Here is a 22944-nt window from a genome sequence, read left to right as displayed (position 1 = left end):
TCCTGGGTTAGTGGTTCTGTTGTGTGGTGTGTGGTTGCTGGTGAGTATTTGCTTCAGATTGGGGGGCTGTCTGTAAGCAAGGACTGGTCTATCTCCCAAGATCTGAGAGAGCGATGGCTCGTCCTTCAGGATAGGTTGTAGATCCTTGATGATGCGTTGGAGAGGTTTTAGTTGGGGGCTGAAGGTGATGGCTAGTGGCGTTCTGTTTTCTTTTTTGGGCTTGTCCTGTAGTAGGTAACTTCTGGGTACTCTTCTGGCTCTGTCAATCTGTTTCTTCACTTCAGCAGGTGGGTATTGTAGTTGTAGGAATGCATGATAGAGATCTTGTAGGTGTTTGTCTCTGTCTGAGGGGTTGGAGCAAATGCAGTTATATCGTAGCGCTTGGCTGTCGACAATGGATCGAGTGGTATGATCTGGATGAAAGCTAGAGGCATGTAGGTAGGAATAGCGATCAGTAGGTTTCCGATATAGGGTGGTGTTTATGTGACCATCGCTTATTAGCACCGTAGTGTCCAGGAAGTGGATCTCTTGTGTGGACTGGTCCAGGCTGAGGTTGATGGTGGGATGGAAATTGTTGAAATCATGGTGGAATTCCTCAAGAGCTTCTTTTCCATGGGTCCAGATGATGAAGATGTCATCAATGTAGTGCAAGTAGAGTAGGGGCATTAGGGGGCATTAGTCCACACAAGAGATCCACTTCCTGGACACTACGGTGCTAATAAGCGATGGTCACATAAACACCACCCTATATTGGAAACCTACTGATCGCTATTCCTACCTACATGCCTCTAGCTTTCATCCAGATCATACCACTCGATCCATTGTCTACAGCCAAGCGCTACGATATAACCGGATTTGCTCCAACCCCTCAGACAGAGACAAACACCTACAAGATCTCTATCATGCATTCCTACAACTACAATACCCACCTGCTGAAGTGAAGAAACAGATTGACAGAGCCAGAAGAGTACCCAGAAGTCACCTACTACAGGACAGGCCCAACAAAGAAAACAACAGAACGCCACTAGCCATCACCTTCAGCCCCCAACTAAAACCTCTCCAACGCATCATCAAGGATCTACAACCTATCCTGAAGGACGACCCATCACTCTCTCAGATCTTGGGAGACAGACTAGTCCTTGCTTACAGACAGCCCCCCAATCTGAAGCAAATACTCACCAGCAACCACACACCACACAACAGAACCACTAACCCAGGAACCTATCCTTGCAACAAAGCCCGTTGCCAACTCTGTCCACATATCTATTCAGGGGATACCATCATAGGGCCTAATCACATCAGCCAGACTATAAGAGGCTCGTTCACCTGCGCATCTACCAATGTGATATATGCCATCATGTGCCAGCAATGCCCCTCTGCCATGTACATTGGCCAAAGTGGACAGTCTCTACGTAAAAGAATGAATGGACACAAATCAGACGTCAAGAATTAGAACATTCAAAAACCAGTTGGAGAACACTTCAATCTCTCTGGTCACTTGATCACAGACCTAAGAGTGGCTATACTTCAACAAAAAAGCTTCAAAAACAGACTCCAACGAGAGACTGCTGAATTGGAATTAATTTGCAAACTGGATACAATTAACTTAGGCTTGAATAGAGACTGGGAATGGATGAGTCATTACACAAAGTAAAATTATTTCCCCATGGTATTTCTCCCCCCCACCCCACCCCCCACTGTTCCTCTGATATTCTTGTTAACTGCTGGAATTAGCCTACCTGCTTGTCACCATGAAAGGTTTTCCTCCTTCCCCCCCCTGCTGTTGGTGATGGCTTATCTTAAGTGATCACTCTCCTTACAGTGTGTATGATAAACCCATTGTTTCATGTTCTCTGTGTGTGTGTGTATATAAATCTCTCCTCTGTTTTTTCCACCAAATGCATCCGATGAAGTGAGCTGTAGCTCACGAAAGCTTATGCTCTAATAAATTTGTTAGTCTCTAAGGTGCCACAAGTACTCCTTTTCTTTTTACAGATAAGGAAGGGACTTCCATCTGAGGCCAAAGGCGGTAGAGAAGGAAGTGAGGGGGGTTTGCCCCTGCAGTGCTAAATAGCCTCAAGGCAGACCACGAGGGAGGAAGGGAGGGCACATGTGCGGGCTCAACGGACACTGCTACCAAAAATATCCCATTAGAGGTGCAGGGGCACACATACACCTACAGTAGAGCACCCATAGGGACACTACTCAAAGAAGAGGAGGTTACTCACCCTGTGCAGTAACTGACGTTCTTCGAGATAAGTGTCCCTGGGGGTGCTCCACTCCAGGTGTTGGTGTGTCCCTGAGTCTTTGCACTGGAGATTTTTATAGCAGTACTCGTGCCGGTCGTGCATGTGGGGAGCTTGCCCTCCCCCGCCCCCCGCTCTGAGTGTGCCTTAACAGTACACGTGCGCAACCGGTCTCCTCAGTTTCTTCTCTACAATGGAGGCTACCCCAACTCTGAAAGTAGAGGGGAGGAGGGTGGGTAGTGGAGCACCCACAGGGACACTCATCTCGAAGAACGTCAGTTTCTGCACAGGGTGAGTAACCTCCTCTTCTTCTTTGAGAGATGTCCCTGTGGGTGCTCCACTCCAGGTGACTGAAAAGCAGTCTATCTCAAGGAGGTAGGGACTCCAGATTAGGTAGGAATGCATTTACAGCTCTGCCTAATCATGTATCAGAGAGAGTTGAATAAGGGCATAGTGCTTAACAAATGTATATTCAGAAGACCAAGTGTCCACTTTACAGATGTCAGCCAGGGGAACTTTGCGTAGAAAGGCCACAGAGGTAGCGACAGATCTAGTGGAGTAAGTTCTGACATCAGCTGGAGGCGTCACTTTCTTTATCAGATAGCACAGTCGGATACACTCAGAAATCCAGTTTGAAAGTCTCTCGGTAGAAATAGGTGTCCCTTTGGAACACTCTGCGATGGACACAAAGAGAGTCTAGAAGAGTTCCTAAAGGGCTTGGTTCTATGCAAATAGAAGGACAAGGCCCTGTGTACATCTAACGTATGCATGGTGTATTCAAAAAAGAGTTTGCATGTGGTTTAGGAAAGAAAGTTGGTAGGTGTATCAGCTCATTCATGTGGAATGACAAATGCAGCTTTGGAAGGAATTTGGGGTGTAATCGGAGGGTAACCTTGTCCTTAAAAAATAGTGTATACGGTGGGTCTGCCATGAGAGCTGCTATTTCTCCTGCCCATCTGGCGGAGGTGATTGCCACTACGAATGCTGTTTTCATAGAGAGGTGTAAGAGGGACCAAGTGGCTAGCGGCTCGAATGGTTGTTGGGTTAAGCAGGATAAAACTAAGTGAAGGTCCCACGGAGGGGTAGGAGGTTTAATGTCTTGGTATAGGAATTGGAGTCCTTTGAGAAAACACTTGGTGATTGGATGAGCAAAAACAGAGGTATCGTTGATCTTGTCATGAAAAGTTGTAATAGCAGCTAAGTGGACTTTAATGAAGCTGAAAGAAAGGCCTGATTGCTTGAGGTCTAACAGGTAGTCAAGTATGAGCGGAAGAGGTGCAGAAGTAGGAAGAAGTTGTTTAGTTGAGCACCATTGTGTGAATAGCTTCCACTTTCGGATATAGGTGATGCGAGTAGACTGTGTTCTGTTATGTAGGACCACTCTTTGAACCTGCTCAGAGCATGCTAATTCGTTTTGGGAGAACCAGGTAGGAACCAAGCTTTGAGGTGAAGCACTGTCAGGTTGGGGTGAAGAAATCAGTGTTGCTGCGATAGGAGGTTCAGAGTGAGGGGCAACAAGATTGGTGGGCGGATTGACATTCTGGTGAGGAACGGAAACTACAGTTGTCTGGGCCACGATGGGGCAATCAGAATTACAGTGGCACAATTTGTCCATATCTTTGTGAGAACTGTGTGGAGAACTGGTATTGGAGGAAAAAGTATATAGCAAGTCCTGGTGCCATTGGATCATGAACATGTCTCCCAGAGAACGTTTGCCCAATCCCGCTATGGAGCAAAATTTGGGATATTTTGTGTTTTTCGCAGTTGCAAAGAGGTCTATGGTTGGGTAGCCCCACATGCGGAATATGTTGTGGATGATTGTCTCGTTTATCTCCTATATGTGATCCCAGGGAAAGCGTCTGCTTGCTTCATCCACTGTGGTATTTGTAGCTCCGGGAAGATAGGAGGCTGATATCTGAATGTTGTTCACAAGGCACCAGTTCCAGAGCTTCATAACTTCTATGCAAAGCGAGTGAGAGCAAGCTCCTCCCTGCTTGTTTACATAGAACATGCAAGCGATGTTGTCTGTCATTATCCGTACACGTTGGTTCCGGATTAATGGGAGGAAGTGTCAGCATGCATTGCGTATGGCTCGAAGTTCTAGGATGTTTATGTACAGGGAGGTTTCGGTTGAACATGATAGCCCCTGGGCTGTGTGGTGGGACATGTATGCACCTCACCCTGTGAGGGTTGCATCAGTAGTCATTATGAGGGATGGAGCATCCTGGAGAAAGGGGACTCCGGAGCAGAGGGTAGAGGGAACCATCCACCATAGGAGAGAATCTTTGACTCTGAAAGGTATGGATAGAGGCTTGTTTAGAGCATGCACATTCAGCCAACCAAGGTTGGAAGCACCTCATGTATAGTCGTGCGTTTTGGACCACAAAAGTGCACAAGGCCATGTGACCTAGTAGTTGCAGACAGTCTCAAGTGGTAACCTGAGGACTGTTGTGAAGACTCGTTGCCAATAGTTTTACGTTGTTGAAGTGATCGGGTGGGAGAGATGTTATTCCTGTCTGGGAATCAAGGTGTGCTCCTATAAACTCCAGGTGCTGGTTAAGAGATAATGTGGATTTGTTTGTTTATTTGTAGGCCGAGGGATAGGAAACAAATCGACCGTGAGCTGTGTGAATCGAAGTGCTTCATTGAGTGTTGAGGAGACAATCGTTGAAGTAAGGAAATATTATGACCCCTTGTTTCCTGAGGTAGGCAGTGACTACAGCTAGGAGCTTGGAAAAAACATGGGGGCCGGTGTTTAGGCCGAAGGGTAGTACCCTGTATTGAAAATGTGTCAAGATGAGGGTAAAATGAAGGAAACATCTGTGGGCCGGATATATAGACACATGAAAATAGGTGTCCTGTAGGTCGAGGGCTGAAAACCAATTGCCCTGCTCCAGTGCTGGGATTATGGTGGTGAGGGTAACCATTCTGAACTTTTGCTTTTTTAAAAATATTTGTTGAGCTGCCTGAGATCGAGGCTAGGTCGCCATCCCCCAGTTTTCTTTTCTGTTAAGAAATAATGGGAATAAAACCCTTTTCCTCTGTGTCCACAAGTTCCACTGCTCCCAATAGAAGGAGATGTTGTACTTCTTGGAAGAGCAGTTGCTCGTGAGAGGAATCCCTGAAGAGGGAGGTGAGGGTGGGTGGTTAGGAGGCAAAGATAGGAAAGGGATGGAACAGAGAATTGTGACGACCTCTATAACCCACTTGTCGGTGGTAATGTTCAGCCATTCATGGGAGAATGGTCGTAGGCGGTGTCCAAAAATAGGGACATGTGGTGTAAGCACTCAAGTGGGAATGTTTTCTAAACCCTCGACCAAGACTTCAAATCTGCTTATTAGTCAGAGGGGTTGAGATGCTGCTGAGGAATTGGGATGGCGACGCTGGTATCTGGGTCTCTGGCATTGCTGTTGTTGTTGTTGCTCATGTGATCTATGAATTGCTGGGTATATGCGGAGTAGCGTGGATGCTGGTAAGGTTGATATCTATATTGTCACCTTCTGGTCACAGGGGTTTGAATCCCTAAAGACCAGAGATTTGCCCTTGAGTCTTTCACTGAATGAAGTACACCGTTCGTCATGGAGGCAAAGAGTTTGTCACCGTCGAAGGGAAGATCTTCAATGGTATTCTCGACCTCTCGAGGATAAGAAGAGGAGGAGAGCCATGAACCTCGGCACATGACCACTGCTGTAGCAGTGGATCTTGCTGCAGTATTGGCTGCATCAAAGGCTGCTTGAAGAGCGGTACGTGAGATGATTTGTCCCTCGGAAACTAGAGCTGTGAATTGTTGTTTCTTTTTCTTCTGGAATGTCATCAATAAAGTCCATGAATTTGTTGTAATTTTTTTGGTCATATTTTGCCAGAATGGCAGTATAATTAGCAATGCGAAATTGGAAGATGTATATACTTTATGTCCGAGGAGATCTAGTTGCTTACTGTCCTTGTCGGATGGGGTGGAGTGGGGAAACTGGTGTTTGGTCTTTTGGTTAACTGCGTCTACTACCAGCAAGTTTGGGGCTGGATGGGTGAAAAGGAATTCAGAGCCCTTGGAAGGGATGAAGTACTTGTGATCTGCTTGTTTACAGGTAGGTAGGCTTGCAGCGGGAGTCTGCCAGATGGCCTTAGCAGGTTCCAAAAGGGCTGTGTTGGTTGGTAATGCAATCCTAGAAGAAGAAGAGGGCTGCAGGATGTCCATTAACTCATGCTGCTGTTCAGGAACCTCCTCCAAGTTAATTCTTAATTCACTGGCAACTCTTTTGAAAATTTTGAGAAGTCATCCGAAGATGTCGGGGGAGGAGGAAGTAAGGCTTCATCAGATGTAACAACTGGGTGTACTGGGTTTGAGGCAGGTTGTGACTGATCCTGCAGTTGTGACAGTGCTGTCTGGTCCCTTACATCAGTGGCAGATTCATCAGCTGATGGTGCCAGGCGGGTGTCGTGGCACAGTGAGTGTTGTCTTGAGGATAAGATGCCCATGGAGCCCAATATTGCCACTGTGGTGGGAAGGGCATAGGTGGTACCATACAGGGGTTTACGCACCACGGGGCAGGATCCTGAGAGTAGGAGGAGGTAATTTTTCTATGACCTCTATTGATTGGGGTCTGAGGATGGGGGTTTGATATGGTGAAAATTCCCCTTGCAGTCCAGCTTCCTCATCACTGGAGGAAGGCTGTCCAGACCCTGACTGAGCATTTGGAGAGAAGTAGGCATTAAGTAGGGGTGACTGCAGGATAGGTGACACCAGCGGGTCCCTTGACTGTATCAGTTGTGGTGCTGGAGCTTCTCTGTGAGGCGAGGGCTGTGCAAGAGGAATCTGCTGTGAAGAAAAGTTCTTCTGCACCGGTGTCCTGAGCATTGTTTCACTGCCGGGCCAGCTCAGCGGGTGCCGGTGCCGGAGGAGCCTGCGGGGGGTCAGGCATGTCAGAATGTGTCAGCACCGCTTCCATCGCGGTGCTGAACAGTGCCGGATCAGAGGCAGGCAACTGGAAGCCTGAAGCCTAAGCACCAGAGTTTTGCGTTAGCGCCGCAGCTGCAGGGGGGTTTCGTGCAGCGCTGGAGGAGCCTGGCGCGTCAAAAGTACTCAGCCGGGGAAACGCGGGGAGGGAGGCTGTAGACCTGCTCGGGGAAGGCTTGTACTGTGAAGTTCCCTTTGCTGGGGAGAGAAGGTGCCCTTTTTTTGAAGTTTTCTTAACTTTCTTTGAGGCGGGGGGGGAGGGGCCTGTGGTGTGCAGCAGAGTCAGCACCTGGGTCTGAAGCTGACCCGAAGGATTTCTGGAGGAGGAGCAGTTTTAGCCTCAGCTCCCTGTCCTTCCGTGCCCTGGATTTAAGTTTGCTGCAGTGGGCACATTTCTGGGGATGTGGGACTCTCCCAAACATTTTATGCATTTTGAATGGCCATCCGACAGAGGGATAGTATCATTTCAGGTAGAGCAGGGCTTAAAGCCTGGGGAGCCAGGCATGTCGGAAGCAGCTGCCGCTGATAGGAACGAAGAAATTTTTTTATTTTTTTTTTAAGAGAGAAAAGATAGAAAAATGGTAACTAAGTACTACTGGTAACAACTAACTAACTAGAAAGGTAATTGTAACAAAGGGAGAGAAAATCTCTAACAAGGCTGCTGAGCTCTGTCTCAGGCTGGGGACCGTAGAGAAGGAACTGAGGACACCGGTCGTGCACGCGTACTATTAAGATACACTCAGAGCGGGGTCGGGGGGGCGGGGGGGGGGCAGGCTCTGTGCGTGCGCGACCGGCACAAGTACTGCTGTAAAAATCTCTGAACAAAGGTGCAGGGACGCACCGACCCCTGGAGTGGAGCACCCACAGGGACATCTTTCGAAGAAAAATTATATTTAAGGTACAATGGGTGCCCAAAATAGTCTAAAAAGATCATTTCGATTACAGAATTTTTTTTTAAATAAACTATAGTGGTCTATAAAAATTCTCTAAATATATCTTGACAAATAAAGGAAATAGTTTCCTGCCTGCCAGAACTTTTACCCTTTTATTATAATAGCATTCTGCTATGGCAGGCATTAATCAGAAGTAGACTGGTGAAGCATATTCGGACCATCATGTTTCTGACACTGAAAATGCTTAATAATTAAATGATGCCAACCATTTAAAACAAACACGTTTCCTTTAAAGAATACACAGCAGCAAATCAGCCTGCCTAAACATCCTTTTTCAGTGTGAGGACAGCACTTTCCTTTAGCATATGGTCACTTCCCCATATGGAAAACAAAACAGATGTTGCCTACAGCTCCTTACTTGTTTACATGAGTCTCTAAGGGGAGAATTCTAAACACTACATTTTGCTGACTGGATCTTTGTTATAAAAGCCTAATTCTACACTTCCTACTCAGGAAAAACTCCTATTGAAAATGGCTTAATCAATCTCCATCTAGCCACAGAGAACTGCTACTGAGTTTTAGCTGAGTAAAGAATATAGGATCAGCTCTGTACTTACCACTGAAGTCCTCAATGTATGAAGAATATCATATTTCACCTCCTACATCTTCATCCTCCTTGACTGTACCATTTTTATACAGTTGACCATTGTTGGGGACACCAGGCATGGCCACTAGGTAACAAGGGGATGGAAGACCACAAGTGTCGATGAAGCCCCCTCACTCTAGGCCCAGATGGCCCCCCCTTCCCTCTTCTGCCTGGAGACACTCACAGCCTTCACGCTGAGAAATTTGCAACAGTGTATTGCAGGCGCAGACTGGCTGGAGCAAGATTAGGTCAAGCAGGACAGGAATGTTAGATAGTGTTGAACAAACAACTCCATATATGGGGGAACAGATAAGAGGAAAAAGGGGAACTGGCTGGTATACCAGATTGGTTATATGGATACTTAGGGCAGCTTGCTATTGGATAAGTATGCTAAAGAATGAATGTATAAAATATGTGTAACTGCTTGCACTGGTGTGTAGGATTTGAGATTGTTGTCTCCCTGTACCGCTTGAAGCTTCAAATAAACTTTTCTACTTCTCCACTCCGTTGTGATTATTGGGTGACGCACACTGGGCAACAAATCCAGCTGTTGCCTGCCTTGGGCATTTTGTGCCAGCAACACAAAAAAATCCTCTCCTTCTTGACAACATATACACACTAAGCTTTTGAGATACTGTCCGCTTCTGGTTCTCCTCCTAACTCTTTCTTTTCTATCAGCATATCTTTTGGTAGGTCCTTCTATTCTCTCCCAGCTCCCTCTTCTCACTTTACACCCTGTCTCTGGGCAATCTCATCAACTAATCCATTTTAGGCTATAAACTCTATGCTGATGACTCTCAAATTCAACCACTGCACCACTAAATTGGCTCCTCCTATCCTATCACATAACTCAGTCTCTCTCAACTTCTTTTGGTGGGTTTGTCATCATCTAAACCGGGGGTTCATTGCACCATGACCCCCTTCTGACAACAAAAATTACTACACAATCCCAGGAGTGGGGACTGAAGCCTAAACCCATCCAAGCCCCACTGTTCCAGGCGGGGGGCCAAAGCCCTAGGGCTTCAGACCCAGGTGGGAGCCCGTAACTTGAGCCTCCCACTCAGGGCTGACAACCTCAGGCTTTGACTTTGGCACCAGGCAGTGGGGATCAGGCTTTGGACCCAGGCGCCAGCCAGTCTAACTCTAGCTCTAGCAACCCCATTAAAACAGGGTCATGATCCACTTTGGGTCCTAACCCACAGTTTGAGAACAGCTAATCTAAACTAAACTTGGGAAAATAGATATACTCCCCAAACATTCTAGATACCCTCACTTATCTAGCACTACTGACATCATCATGATCCTCCTTGTCACCCAGGCTCACAATCTCAGGACTATTTTATATTCCTCCCTCTACCCTGCCCACACATCCAGATCATATCCAATTCTGCTTCCTCTTCTTTCTCAACATCTCCAAGATCTGTCCTTTTCTTTCCACCCCCACAGCCAAATTTCTATTGCCACTCCCCACTCTCTCGTCACCCAAACACACACAATGCCTCCTTTCAGTCTGTACAAAATGCAGTTTCTAAATTCATTTTCCTTGCCCATTGATGTGATCATGTACATGCCTCCACTAGTCCTCCTCCCCCATTTGAATTACTCCACTAGATTCCTATCCTCTATCACATCAAATTTAAGCTTCTTGGTACAATTTTCAAAAATGCCTAAGTGTCTTAGGATCCTAAGTCCCATTTTCAAAAGTGCCTAGGTCATTTAGGAGCCTAAGCCCACTTTTAATGGGATTTATGATCCTGAATGACAGTCACTTTGCAAAATTTTACCCCTTGTTACCACACAAAGTTCTCTGCAGCTCTGTCCCTCCCTACTTATTCCCTTTAAACTTCATGCTTTTTCATCTGTGTTCTGCTAATGCTCCTAGCCTCTCTCACCTGTTTGCAGCTTGTCATACAGTCTGTCTTCTTCTACATGGCCACATGTGCATGGTATGACTTCCATGAGCTTACTCTTAAAGCACCTAACCTGTCCACATTTAAATTCCTCCTAAAGACAAATTTCTGCTGCTATGTTTATAGTGAATTAAGTCAACTATTGATGTTTTAGTTAATTTTCCTAACTACCATCTACCTGTCCAGATTGTGAGCAGTGACTCTTCTTGTGTGCTACAGTGAGTAAAAGAAAGAAAGTATGGATCACTACATTTATAATGCATTTACCAGTACTACAGCCTGGTTGGCCAGCTTCAACAGCCACCATACATTGCAGAGCTTCTGTATTTGATGCTACATTTGCAAGCAAACTTCTTCTATTGTCTGACAGGTCATCTATTGTCTTCCCTGCACAGAGAGAAAAATTTATTCTGAGACACCATCCAATAGAGAAAAAGAATTTAAACAATTTCTAGCAGGTCTTGCTAGAAATAGCCAGACAAGATATTTAATATTGAAAATATTGGTATTTTACTTTCAATAAAAATAACTAGCTTAAATATCTCATCACTTTAAGAGGAAGGCACATTTAAGCCCCAAAGAGGAGGAGCCAAGCCCAAGGAGCTCATCAGAACCCAGAGGTATATTCAGATCCCATGGAGGGGGGCAAATCTCATGGAGACCAAACAGCATACATAATTGTTTTGACCATCTGCACAATCTACTGAGAGTGGCTTCCCATTATGGCATCTCAAATGGGCAGTGTTTATTTTGTGGGCAGAGCCTGGAAGAGTGCCACAACCTTTTTTTCCCCCAATTAAACCTTTGAGGGTAAGAGATCTTAGATGAGCTCCTCACCCCAACTCTGCCCCTTTACACCAGCTGGGTGAAAATCACAGAGTGGTAAAAAGGAGCTCTGCATATCTGGCCAGAGGAAGATTCCCCTGGTTCAAAAACTGGGGAAGACTCCCTTGCAAGCCCAGTGTACAGGCATGTCTTGGGTGAGGGTGAGGGCAGGAGAGGCATGTCATAAATGGAGATTTAGTACGCAGACCTGTAGAGATTCCCAGCAGTGTTGTGGCCTAAGGAAAGCTAGGGGACATAGAAAGATAATAAGACAGGTTTTCAGAGCGGTCTACATTATACTGTCAAGTATCAGAGGGGTAGCCGTGTTAGTCTGGATCTGTAAAAGCAGCAAAGTGTCCTGTGGCACCTTATAGACTAACAGACGTATTGGAGCATAAACTTTCATGGGCAACACTCATGAAGGCTTATGCTCCAATACGTCTGTTAGTTTATAAGGTGCCACAGGACACTTTGCCGCTTTTACTTTATACTGGGGCCTGCAGAGTTGCATAGGAATAGGAGGGTGCAACAGAGGGAAAAGGTTTTATTTCTTGGGTTTTCCCTAATTTTGCTACTAAAATGTACTAGCTTAGTGTGAACTAAGTCACCCAGCTTCATTGGTACTGACTGAGTTTATTTGACTCCCTACTTCCCTGTATGAAGGATGGCAGGAGCAGAACTAGTCTGCAGTTGTGCCAATATTTTTAAATTCCCAATTTATATTCTACCCATCTTTGGGGGGTGTTTTTGGAAAGGGAGGGTCTTTACAGCCTGCCATGGTGGTACTTATTCAGGCACTCAGTTATGGCAGCTGTGCACCTTCAATGGCTAATATGAGATGATTAGAAAGGTTGAGCATAGAGCTGGCCAAGAAAAGGGAATCCCTTTCTGCAAAAAGTTTGGGGCAAAATACCGAAATGCAAAAATATTCATGGAGAGTTATTTACATAAAAAAATCCATTTTGGGGAGAACCAAAACTGAATTTTTAGGCTTCCAGTCAATTTCAGATCTAGAAGTGTCCATCCCCAAAGCTAAGGGAGAGGCAAACAGATTGACAAAAGCCTTCCAGGTGGGCATCCAGCAAGCTGTTGTTTCGATATTCCTGGATTGAAAATTGAAATTTGTCAGCAAAGCTGAGGTTTTCTTGTGGAAAATTTTGGTTTTGTGGAAAGGGCATTTTTTGTCAGAAAAATCACTCCAATGCAAAATTTTTGACCAATACTAATGCTGTGACTTGAGTGTCTGGCAAACCAAGGGCTGAATCTATTTCAGGAAGTTGGGTTCTACAATTTTTATGTGACCAATATTAGAAGACAAGTCAGAAAGAGATCTTTCAGGAATGGATCAGCATGTCAACTTTATGCCTGCATCTCACTAGTCTAAGTGTGGGCAGGAGGTCAGATTGGATGGATCTGATGGCCTTAAACTCTATGAAGTTGAAACTATGGTCTTCTCTAGGTCTGATAATGGCCAGGCAGATGGCCAGTAAGGATTACTGACATCATTAACATCTTAGTTATTTGTCTCTTTAAAAATATGAGAAACAAATTCAAATTTTGCATTAGTAATTCTGTATGGCCACTTTTGCCTGTCAATGTTACTTTCATTCTACCTACCCCACACTCGGCCTTTGTTATGCCAGTTTATTTTAGGCACTGATACAGCAAAGCACTTGAGCAGGTGCTTAACTTTAAGCACAAATAGCCATAAAATACTTCAACAGGAATATTCATATGCTTGCATACTTACATATTTTGATGAATCTGGATCTTGGACTACAAGCTCTTTAGAAAGGGACACCTTTTAATTAAGGATTTGTTGTACAACATCCAGTACAAATGGGCTCCAGTCTGACTGGGACCTGTTATAGGGCATGGCTGCCCCTCAAACACTCCTGCTAGCTGTGTGTGGCACTACTAGTGCTTCCTTCCCCAGTTCCCTTCCCTGAGCTGGGTCTCCTTAGCTCTTCACACACTGGGTCTTTGCTGGAGAGTGGCCTAACCTTCCTGCCAATTCACAAACAAACGTAAGCCCTTGCCAGGTAGCAAGAGCCCAAGTCCTAACAAATTAAAAGGTTCTTTAGCCCTTTAGGGATTCCCTTCAGCCTGCCCTCTAGGACCTGTTCCTAGCCCCTTTTTAGACTACTTTTAGAATATTTCTGGCTCTGGCATAGAGCACTCGGCCCCCAGGGAGTTTCTCTGGAATGCCATACTCATCTCCTGCTTGACTCTGTTCCTTGCTCCTCCCCTGCTCTGGTATAGAGCACCCAGGCTGATTTCCCTGGAGTCCCTGGCCTTGCAGACGAGCCTGCCCACTCCCTGTGGTTTCAACCACAGACTGAGCTCACTCAAGCCTTTTATAAGGCCCAGGTGACCATTATGCTGTCTTCTGACACTCCTCAGTCCTGTCCTCTCCGGCTGGGAAGCATCTAGTTAATTATGGCACAGCTGGAGCTGGCCTTATCTCCCCTTGGAGGGATGAGTCACCATGTGACAGGACACGTGGGGAATAACATAATACAAATAATAACAATCTTAAGACTTCATGGCATCATCTGATAGTGACCACTATTCTTTAGTCCATGCTGCTTTAGTGAAAGTCAGTTGCTAATAAAGTCACCCCATCATTCAAGCTCATTTCTGTCTCCAAGGTCCTGTTCAATCACATATTGGTGTCTGGTTTCAGAGTAGCAGCCGTGTTAGTCTGTATTTGCAAAAAGAAAAGGAGTACTTGTGGCACCTTAGAGACTAACAAATTTAGTCTCTAAGATTAAAACTTAGAGCTTTAAGCTTAAAGCTTATGCTCAAATAAATTTGTTAGTCTCTAAGGTGCCACAAGTACTCCTTTTCATATTGGTGTCTGTGTCTATTATTAAAAATTATGTCTTCTCTTAAATTGATAATTCATGTTAATGGAGATAAAAGGCTGTCCACTCCTGGTCAATTTTGATGACGAGTGTTCTGTTGTATTATGATAAGGGCTATGAGACCATTAATAGCTACACAGAGCATACAGGACCTCATTTTACTTTAGAACGTCTTATGTAAAAGAGGTACACACAGTAAACTCAATGAAAATTCAATTTATCTAAACTTTGAAGAGATGAAGGGATGAGTCCACGTTATTGCCATTTGAATCTGTAATCTAAATATTTCAAACTCAGTGTTTAAATCATTATGCAGTAACAGCTGAACTAGAATGATAAGGGCACACAGTTTGACTACAATATGATCTAGTGCCTAGATGTATTTGTGAAAACAATACCGGTAGGAAGGAGTTCGAAAGAATCATCTTCAACCTCTGGAACAATGTAATCTTATTACACTACACTATTTTAGCTCAATAGTAGAAGACTGTTTATTCTAATCTGGGTGCACGTATTTTTGGCCTATTTCAGTTCTGGAAAGTACATTTGTAACAGGGACGCCATTCTGTGAAGAACTAGACCCCTTTGGCACCATACATACATAAAAAAGGAAGTTCATAGTTTCTATGGCAGACAATCATGTAGAATTTTATCTGAGAAACTAATTCTGAGGGCTTTTCATCTAGATTTCAAATTTTGCTTTGGAATATCCTAAATTCAATCATTAGTCTGTCATTTTTATGAGCCATCTTCAAGAGTAGAGTAGCTTCTGCATCTTCTGCACTCTGGAGTATTATAAGGTAGTCAGTGGTAGGAGTTCAAGTTTTGTGGGAAAGAAAGATATATAATTATAATTTATATAATATAAATATAATTGTATATTATTAATATATTAATAACAATATATATAATTGCTCCACTTAGGGCAAGACACCAAAGTCTTCAGAGAACTTATATTTGTTTACTAAAACTCTAAATGATTAACTTTCCACTTACCGATGTTTTGTCCTGCTTCTACCAGAATAAGAGTCTGTGCTTGTTGCATCTCATTCCGATTTTTCAATTGATTTGTTAACAGAAGTCTTTCTGTGGCTGATAAATCTTCTATTTCATTGGGGAATGCAAAAGAAGGAGAAAATAACTTGTTGAAAATTCTGTTTGTCATAACCTTATGGAAACATGCACAAATTTTAAACTAGGATCCAGGTAACAGAATAATAATATATTTTACTCATTAGATTTCTAATCTCAAATGTTTATCTGCTGATGTATATTTAAATTATATTTCTTTATATAAACCACATTTTCACATTGAGAATATATACTTAGCATAATGATAGTTGCCTCTAATCAGAAGTAACAACTGATCACATGTAACTAATGATGGTTCTTCTCTCAGAAACTATGCAACAGCTCATCTAAATATTTTTCACTAATTAGTAGTGAGTGGCGAATTATGGTTAAAATAATTTCCATGATAGACCTTGTTTTCATAAACTTACAACTTGACAAACCACTCATCACTAGGCTTGAAAATTTGATCCCTGCTCAAAGATGATTTTTTTTTTTAAAGTTGGAGCAAAATCCCCAGGTACTGATTAGGTTTGGTTCTAGGCAGACAGGATCCTTAAAGGAGATTTTCATTTAATAGGGCAGGGAACCTGACATATCTGTGTGAGGCAGGATTTTTTTAAACCAAGGATTCTGCTGCGTTCTAGTAAGAGTGCTACAAGAATTTCTGCTTGGTACGTATCTTTCAGATCTGCCATATGACCTGCAAAGTGAAGTCTTTTTTAGCTAATAACTCTTCAATCTCAAACAGAAGAAATTATTATCTGTTCATTCTCTCCTATGTCTAAACATTCTAATATTGTTATGTCCCCATTTATCAGGAAACAAGGAAACTAAAAGAACTGTCCATCAAGACCATTTAAAAGCATACAAGAATGGCTATACTGAGTCAGAACAATGGTCCATCAAGCCCAATATCCTGTCTCCCAACAGTGGCCAATGCCACGTGCTTCAGAGGAATGAACAGAACAGGCAATCATCAAGTGATTCATCCCCTGTCGTCCACCCTTAGTTCTGGCAATTAGAGGCTCCCGGGACACCTAGATCATGGGGTTGTATCTCTGACTGTCTTGGCTAATAGCCATTGATGGACCCATCTTCCAGGAGCTTATCTAATTGTTTTTTGAACCCAGTTATATATTTGGTCTTCACAAAACTTCCCTTCCCATTGTCACATTAGCCTAACATATTTCCACAGTGTACTTATATACTTTATACACAGCTAATATGCCTAAAAACACCTACATACCATGGTAACAGATAAACGGAAATACGTTTGACTGAGCTATTTCGCTATGATATAGTGCAGCTGTCGTTCTCTTGTGGTCCCATCAGTTTCTGCAGTTTCTTAGCTTTCATTTATAGACTGAACTTTGTTACATAGCCCTTAGTCTGCCATCTGCTGTTTTGTTTCTTGTGGTCCTTTAAGGATCTCCAACATCAGACAGCAAAACCAACCTCCATGGACATTCTATACACGCATAAAACCTCCCTGATGTCATCTCCAAAGGCCCCCAGCATGTGGTCTAGCTGCAATGTTGACACTACCCTGTAATCCCAAAATTGTAGATGTACCCTCCTTTCTCTGCAGAGGATTTCAAGTGATCATGACAACAGAGCTAGGTTAGGCTGAGGAGCTCCAGCTGATCCTTCACTGTGAGACACGAGGCAGAATGTGTCCCATAGAGAAAGATGTATTGTACATATGTTTGTAGCTAGTTAACAAATCGGAAAACTTTTCATAAACTTGCTGAAATTAAATGTTCATAACTAAATTTTTTTCAAACTTGGTATGTTTTGTCTCAATAAAAATCTCAATAAAAATCAAGCCATAACTGAGGAAAATTAATACAATGACTTAAAAAAATAGAACAAATTAAAATTGACAAACTTTGGAACCGCCTCAATGTACATGGACATAGGAGGTTGTACACAGATAATGCACTACATTCATATTAGACATTAGTCAACCTTTAGTCAAATAGTGCTTATTAAGATTGTACATATACAATTTATTAATAACACAGATAGACATCAATTAGCCTTTGCTGACTGGGGACAGTTAACTATAGAACTAGGAATTTTTTCTTGATTTATTTATTTTAAAAAATACTAAGAAATTGGGGGTAAATATTTTCAAATGTATGTACTTAAAGTTAGGCTCAGAAATTAAATTAACCTCTGAGCTGTGGGTGGTCAACACTTCAGAAAGCAAAACTGCTCTTTTTTTTGTGCCTAAATATAAATTTAGGAGCCTACCTTTAGTCATAAAGGGCTTGATTTGCAGAAGTACTGAGTATCCACAGTTCACAATTACCTCAATTGGACTTATGTGTACTCTACACATCTGAAAATCAGGCACCAAGTTTGAACATTTTAGTCTACATGAAAGCTTAAAATTAATGTATGTTAGGTTTGCTCATTTAAACATTCAAAATTCAGGAAATACAAAAGTTAAGGTTGAATGCACAATGACACTTTTGAATCGTTAACTTGCAAGTTATCCTATAAAAAAACCCTATAGTACAATATTATTCAAGAAACAGTATGTCATCATATCATTAAATGTTATTGTGGACATGTATCACTAGCATTGTGTTTTGAATATGTAAAGGAAAATTTAAAGATCTTTATGTAAATAAACAACCACTCCAATTAAACCATTATGGTCATCAGTAAAAACAACACCATTTAACAATGTTTTGAATTTATCTTGAAAAGAAAAAGTTTTGAAATGTTTGATAGGTATCCCTCACATTGATACATAGAGTCTTGATTCTCCCTGCCCTCTCTTAAGAATTAAGATAACATTCCCATTTACAATATAATATGCCAGATTTACATATCAGTAAGCAATGAGACTATATGTTTGTTGCATAATGCTGCAAGAGTCATCTCACCTCCAAGTCCCATCTCTGTGACAATAATGCTGTACTACTACAAAAGCCTCCCTACCAGCACAGAGAGAGTATTTGCGTAAAGGGACATGGCTAAAGTGGACTTTGTCAGTTTACTGACTCTCTGATCAGCATAAGCAAAGGGGTAATTTGCCACAACTGCACATGACCAAGACATTGATTTCTCTCTTTACAAGGCACCAGTTACTCTATTCAGAGTAGCAGCCGTGTTAGACTGTATTCGCAAAAAGAAAAAAAGAGTACTTGTGGCACCTTAGAGACTAACAAATTTATTTGAGCATTAGCTTTCATGAGCTACAGCTCACTTCATCAGATGTGAGCTGTAGCTCATGAAAGCTTATGCTCAAATAAATTTGTTAGTCTCTAAGGTGCCACAAGTACTCCTTTTCTAGTTACTCTATTGTGTCAAAAGCATCCTTTCCAGAAAATATTGGGGGTAGACAATTGCTAGTGGAATTCATGTGTGCAAAAAGTTCAAAAGTATAGAAAAGGCTAAGATCTGCAAAATTGCACTGCAAAAATAAGATGAGTATATCAATATATACCTTGGAAAAAAGTGTTTATAGTAACGTTTTGTGTTCGCTAGTAAAAAATACACATTGAAGAGATAAATACTAGGTGTAATATATTGGGGAAGATTTAATACATAGCATTGCACTACTATACGTATGCTAGTATCTGTGGGAGCAAGCCAGAGCATATGTAAATATACTGCAAGCTTTTTCAAACCTCTAGCAGTCAGAGATAAATAATGATCATAATAAATAATAATAAGCTATTCTATAGTGTCTTTTATCCATGGATCTAAAAAGAAATTTACGAAGTATATTAAGTATCATCTCTATTTTACAGAAGTGGAAACTTAAGTGTAAATAAGCGAATTGACTTGCAAAAGATCAAACAGTGAATGAGTGGCAAAACTGGGACTAGAATCCACATCACCTGAGTCTCAATGCATTGCCTTATCCATGGACCAATGCTGCTTCCTGTACAAAGGTCATACACACATTCTTTAAATGGTTTGATTCCTCTCTCCTCCAAGTAGTTGGAGGTCTCTGTGTTCTTGGTGAGTCACTGAAATGCTCATATTTTTCTAATACCAATGCTGTTCAGTGTGGTATTAATTTGATGTCAACTAAACATAGTAAATTGCATTGTTTTTTCTAGGGTACCATTTATAAAACTCTAGTTTTCCCTAAATCCTCCCAGATTATCTCACTCTACTGTCCACCCCCCTCCCACCACCACCACCATTTTTTTTTATTTGCAGCTATTTTGAGAATATTCTGCATGGGATAATTTTTGTTTGTTTTTGTTTTAAATTACATACCAAGCATGAGGTTTTAATTTACATATAAAAGTATACGCTTTTGTTTATGTTGCTCCACTTTTCAGCAAGGAGATACACTTTTTGGTGCATAAGCCATGAGAGTGAATGGTCCATACTGATTTTTGGTAAGAGTCCCAGCAATCCTAATAAAGGGTGGAGGTGTGTCTTCAGTTCTCTTGATAATCTAGATGATGTGGAGTTAAGATGTGGTTTAAGAAAATGTAATATTGATTACTGAAGAATGATTACAATACATAGCAAATAAACAATGAAAATCCCTGGAGACTCTATGAAAGTAATAATTTTCTATCAAGATATTACTATTTCTGCACTTATCAATGGTTTTCTTGGTTCTAATTGAACTGTTGTCAGAGTTTGTGCTTGTTTGATGGCAGCTTTGCAAATGAAAGCCTTCTTTTGTATGACAGCTCATCTCTTATCCCTACATAAAAGAGATTTTAGACAATATAATATAATCTATTTTAAAAAGCAGTGCTCACTAGCTTTAATAAAAATTTAAATAATGAACCATCTTTTCTGAGGGCGTAAAGCTCCCAAAGGAAATAGCTTTTCCAGCATATCATTATAAATGAATGACTTTTATAAATGTTCACAAAATACAATTTGGTTAAAGAATAAATTGATTGCTTTAAGAATTTTTCCTCAGTCTACAATTGGTATAGCAGAGAGAGCCATAGCAGAATACACTTAATAAAAGACCAGTCACTTATGTATCTGAAATGTGTTACACCACATTCCATCATGTATTTTGGCATGATGGTTCCTATCATCAAACATACTCTATCTCTTGCAAAAAAGAAAAAAAAATTACCTTTAAGATCTACTGTCTCTTTGTAAATACTGGGAAGACTTTTTTCACTGGGTAAAATATTCTCCGAAATTATAGTCTATCAATAAAAAGAGAATGAACTATTATTTCATATTATTTGCTAAGTATATATTATCAATTTTTTTAACATCTTAGTGATGTTTGTTCTTTACGTTAATGAGTAATATGTGTGACCACTTCTATGCAATTCTTTCTGGATTAAATATACTCACTGCTCTGCAACCACAGCATAACACCACTATATGGAGATCCTTTGGTCTAGTATCTCCCTAGTTCTACTCCAATATGGCTTCCACCTTTTACATTCCAGTAAAATAGCTCTCACCAATCTTAGGACAAATACTCTATCTTCATTTTCTGACCCCTTAAAGACAAATGGAACAAAGTACAGTCTCCCAAAGGTTCAAAGGGATGTTTCATCAATTGTAAGAACACTAAATTCAAATCCCAAGATGGCATAGAGTGTCTTTATTGGAGGATAAAATTATTAAGGCCTTTCAAGAGTCTTAACTACATAATTAGTAAAAATGATACCTGGTATGCTCATATAGCAGAGAGATGAACCTTCACTGAAGACAGTGACAGGGCTGCTTTGTTAAGATTCTAATATATAATTAATTCGTGCTGAATATGGATGTATAGCATACATAGAAATCCACAATAAAAATCTTTTCCATTTATAACTATATCAATTTCATGTGAACTCTTCCCTGGAATTCATTGTAACATTTTGTACCTCTAATGAGCAATACTTTTCTAACAATCCCAGAGTCTGACTCCCCATGCCATTAGATGAAAAGACCAAAAATTTGGTTGATAAACCATCCCTTGTCATTGCAACAAGTCCAGTACTAATGGTAGAGGCTCTATTAACAACTGCATGGACAGGTATAGCAAGTCTGGGTACATTGGTGTCTGACCCATGCTGGTATTATTAAAATTACCCTAGCTTTCTCGTTTTATTTTGTTTATCTGAATGAGAGGAAATGCAGACATTAAGCCCTGACTCCAATATATTAGAAATGCATTTGATATTGGATCCTGTTTCTCCTTGCCCTTAAACAACCTTTTTGACATTTCCTGTTGTTGCTGGCTGCAAAAAGATCTATTACCAGATTCCCCCATGACTTGAAGAGATGTGCTACTACTTCATCTTTCAAAGACCGCTCATGCATTTGAGAGATCAACCTGCTCAGATGATCTGCAAGAGTGTTTTGTTCCCCAACACATGAATTGCTATTGGGTGAACATTCTTTTCTATATACCATTCCCAAAGATGCTTTGCTTCTATGCATAATTGAAAGAAATGAGCCCTGCCTTGTTTGTTCAGATAATACAATGCTGTCATATAGTCTGTCATCATTTGAACTACCTTGTGTTTGACATGAGGCAGAAATGACTTTAGAGCCAACCAGACAGCTCTCAACTTTAAGATATTGTTATGTATATTCTTTTCTTCTGGGGATCAATGAGCTCCAACTAACAAATTGCTGTTCAAATGGACTTCCCATCCGAGTGTGGATGCATCTGAGCTAAATATTACTGACAAAGGGGTACTGGCTGGCATATTGCCTTTGCTGAAAGTACATAGGCATTCTATCCCTGAGTTTTCAACCTTGGACATTTTTTACTTTTAATATTTCAGGCCCCCCTCCTCTGTAGAAAAAATAAATTAATGTTAATGTGTCCCTCATTATAAATATTTACTATATATTTACATAAAAATGTATTCCCTTTGTGATAGCCACGCAATGCATTAAAATGATCACTTAAGATATTTTCTCATTTCTAATTTAAAGGTTTTATATTATATTTTACCTCATAAACTTTAGGAGAATCTTGTACATAAGGCTGAATATCCTAGAAATTAAAAAAAGCAACGTTAAGGGATTACATGCGACACATATTTTATTCCAAAAACATTGAGCTGTTATATTAAAAAGTATATTGTTAATAATAAATCTTACGATTTAATTAATGCAAACTTAACACTCACAACTTCATCAATGCAAACCAATACATTAAGATAAAATATAAACTTCTATTTTTAACATATATTTCTACATACATTTAGCCATGATGACATACAAAAATCAGAATGATCTGTCATTTTGTAGTATTTTCGTGTTCTTAGCAAGGTATCCAACACTTTAGAGAATACTTGTATTTGCAGATCTCAAAGTCAAGTTTCATCTGTACATTTTTAAGCTATTACAATATTGATTTTCATCCAAATACCCAGACAGAAATGAGAAACTTCAGTATTTTTATTTTGCATCTTAAGCCTTACAGTGCTAGACTTTGTTCTATTAAAGTCCTTTAAACTTAAAATTCTCAACTAGCCAGAAAATAATTAGTTCAAGTAACATTTGTCATGTTATTCTGTGTCCAAGTATTAAATGGAAAATTATATAGATCGACTCATTGTGAAACC

General features: G+C 41.2%; 1 protein-coding gene across 1 annotated transcript in view; it reads right to left on the bottom strand.

Moving 5' to 3' along the window:
• Positions 1-22944, bottom strand: part of CCDC7 (coiled-coil domain containing 7) — a 294105-nt gene that overhangs the window by 93412 nt on the left and 177749 nt on the right. Inside the window, 4 exon segments of the mRNA XM_043507137.1 lie at positions 10917-11036; positions 15338-15445; positions 20493-20568; positions 22329-22361. Of these exon segments, the coding sequence (XP_043363072.1) occupies positions 10917-11036; positions 15338-15445; positions 20493-20568; positions 22329-22361 (337 nt within the window).

This window comes from Dermochelys coriacea, chromosome 2 (genome assembly GCF_009764565.3).
Source record: "Dermochelys coriacea isolate rDerCor1 chromosome 2, rDerCor1.pri.v4, whole genome shotgun sequence".
In the NCBI taxonomy this organism is placed as follows: Eukaryota; Metazoa; Chordata; order Testudines; family Dermochelyidae; genus Dermochelys; species Dermochelys coriacea.
This window is presented reverse-complemented; position numbering and strand designations above follow the sequence as displayed.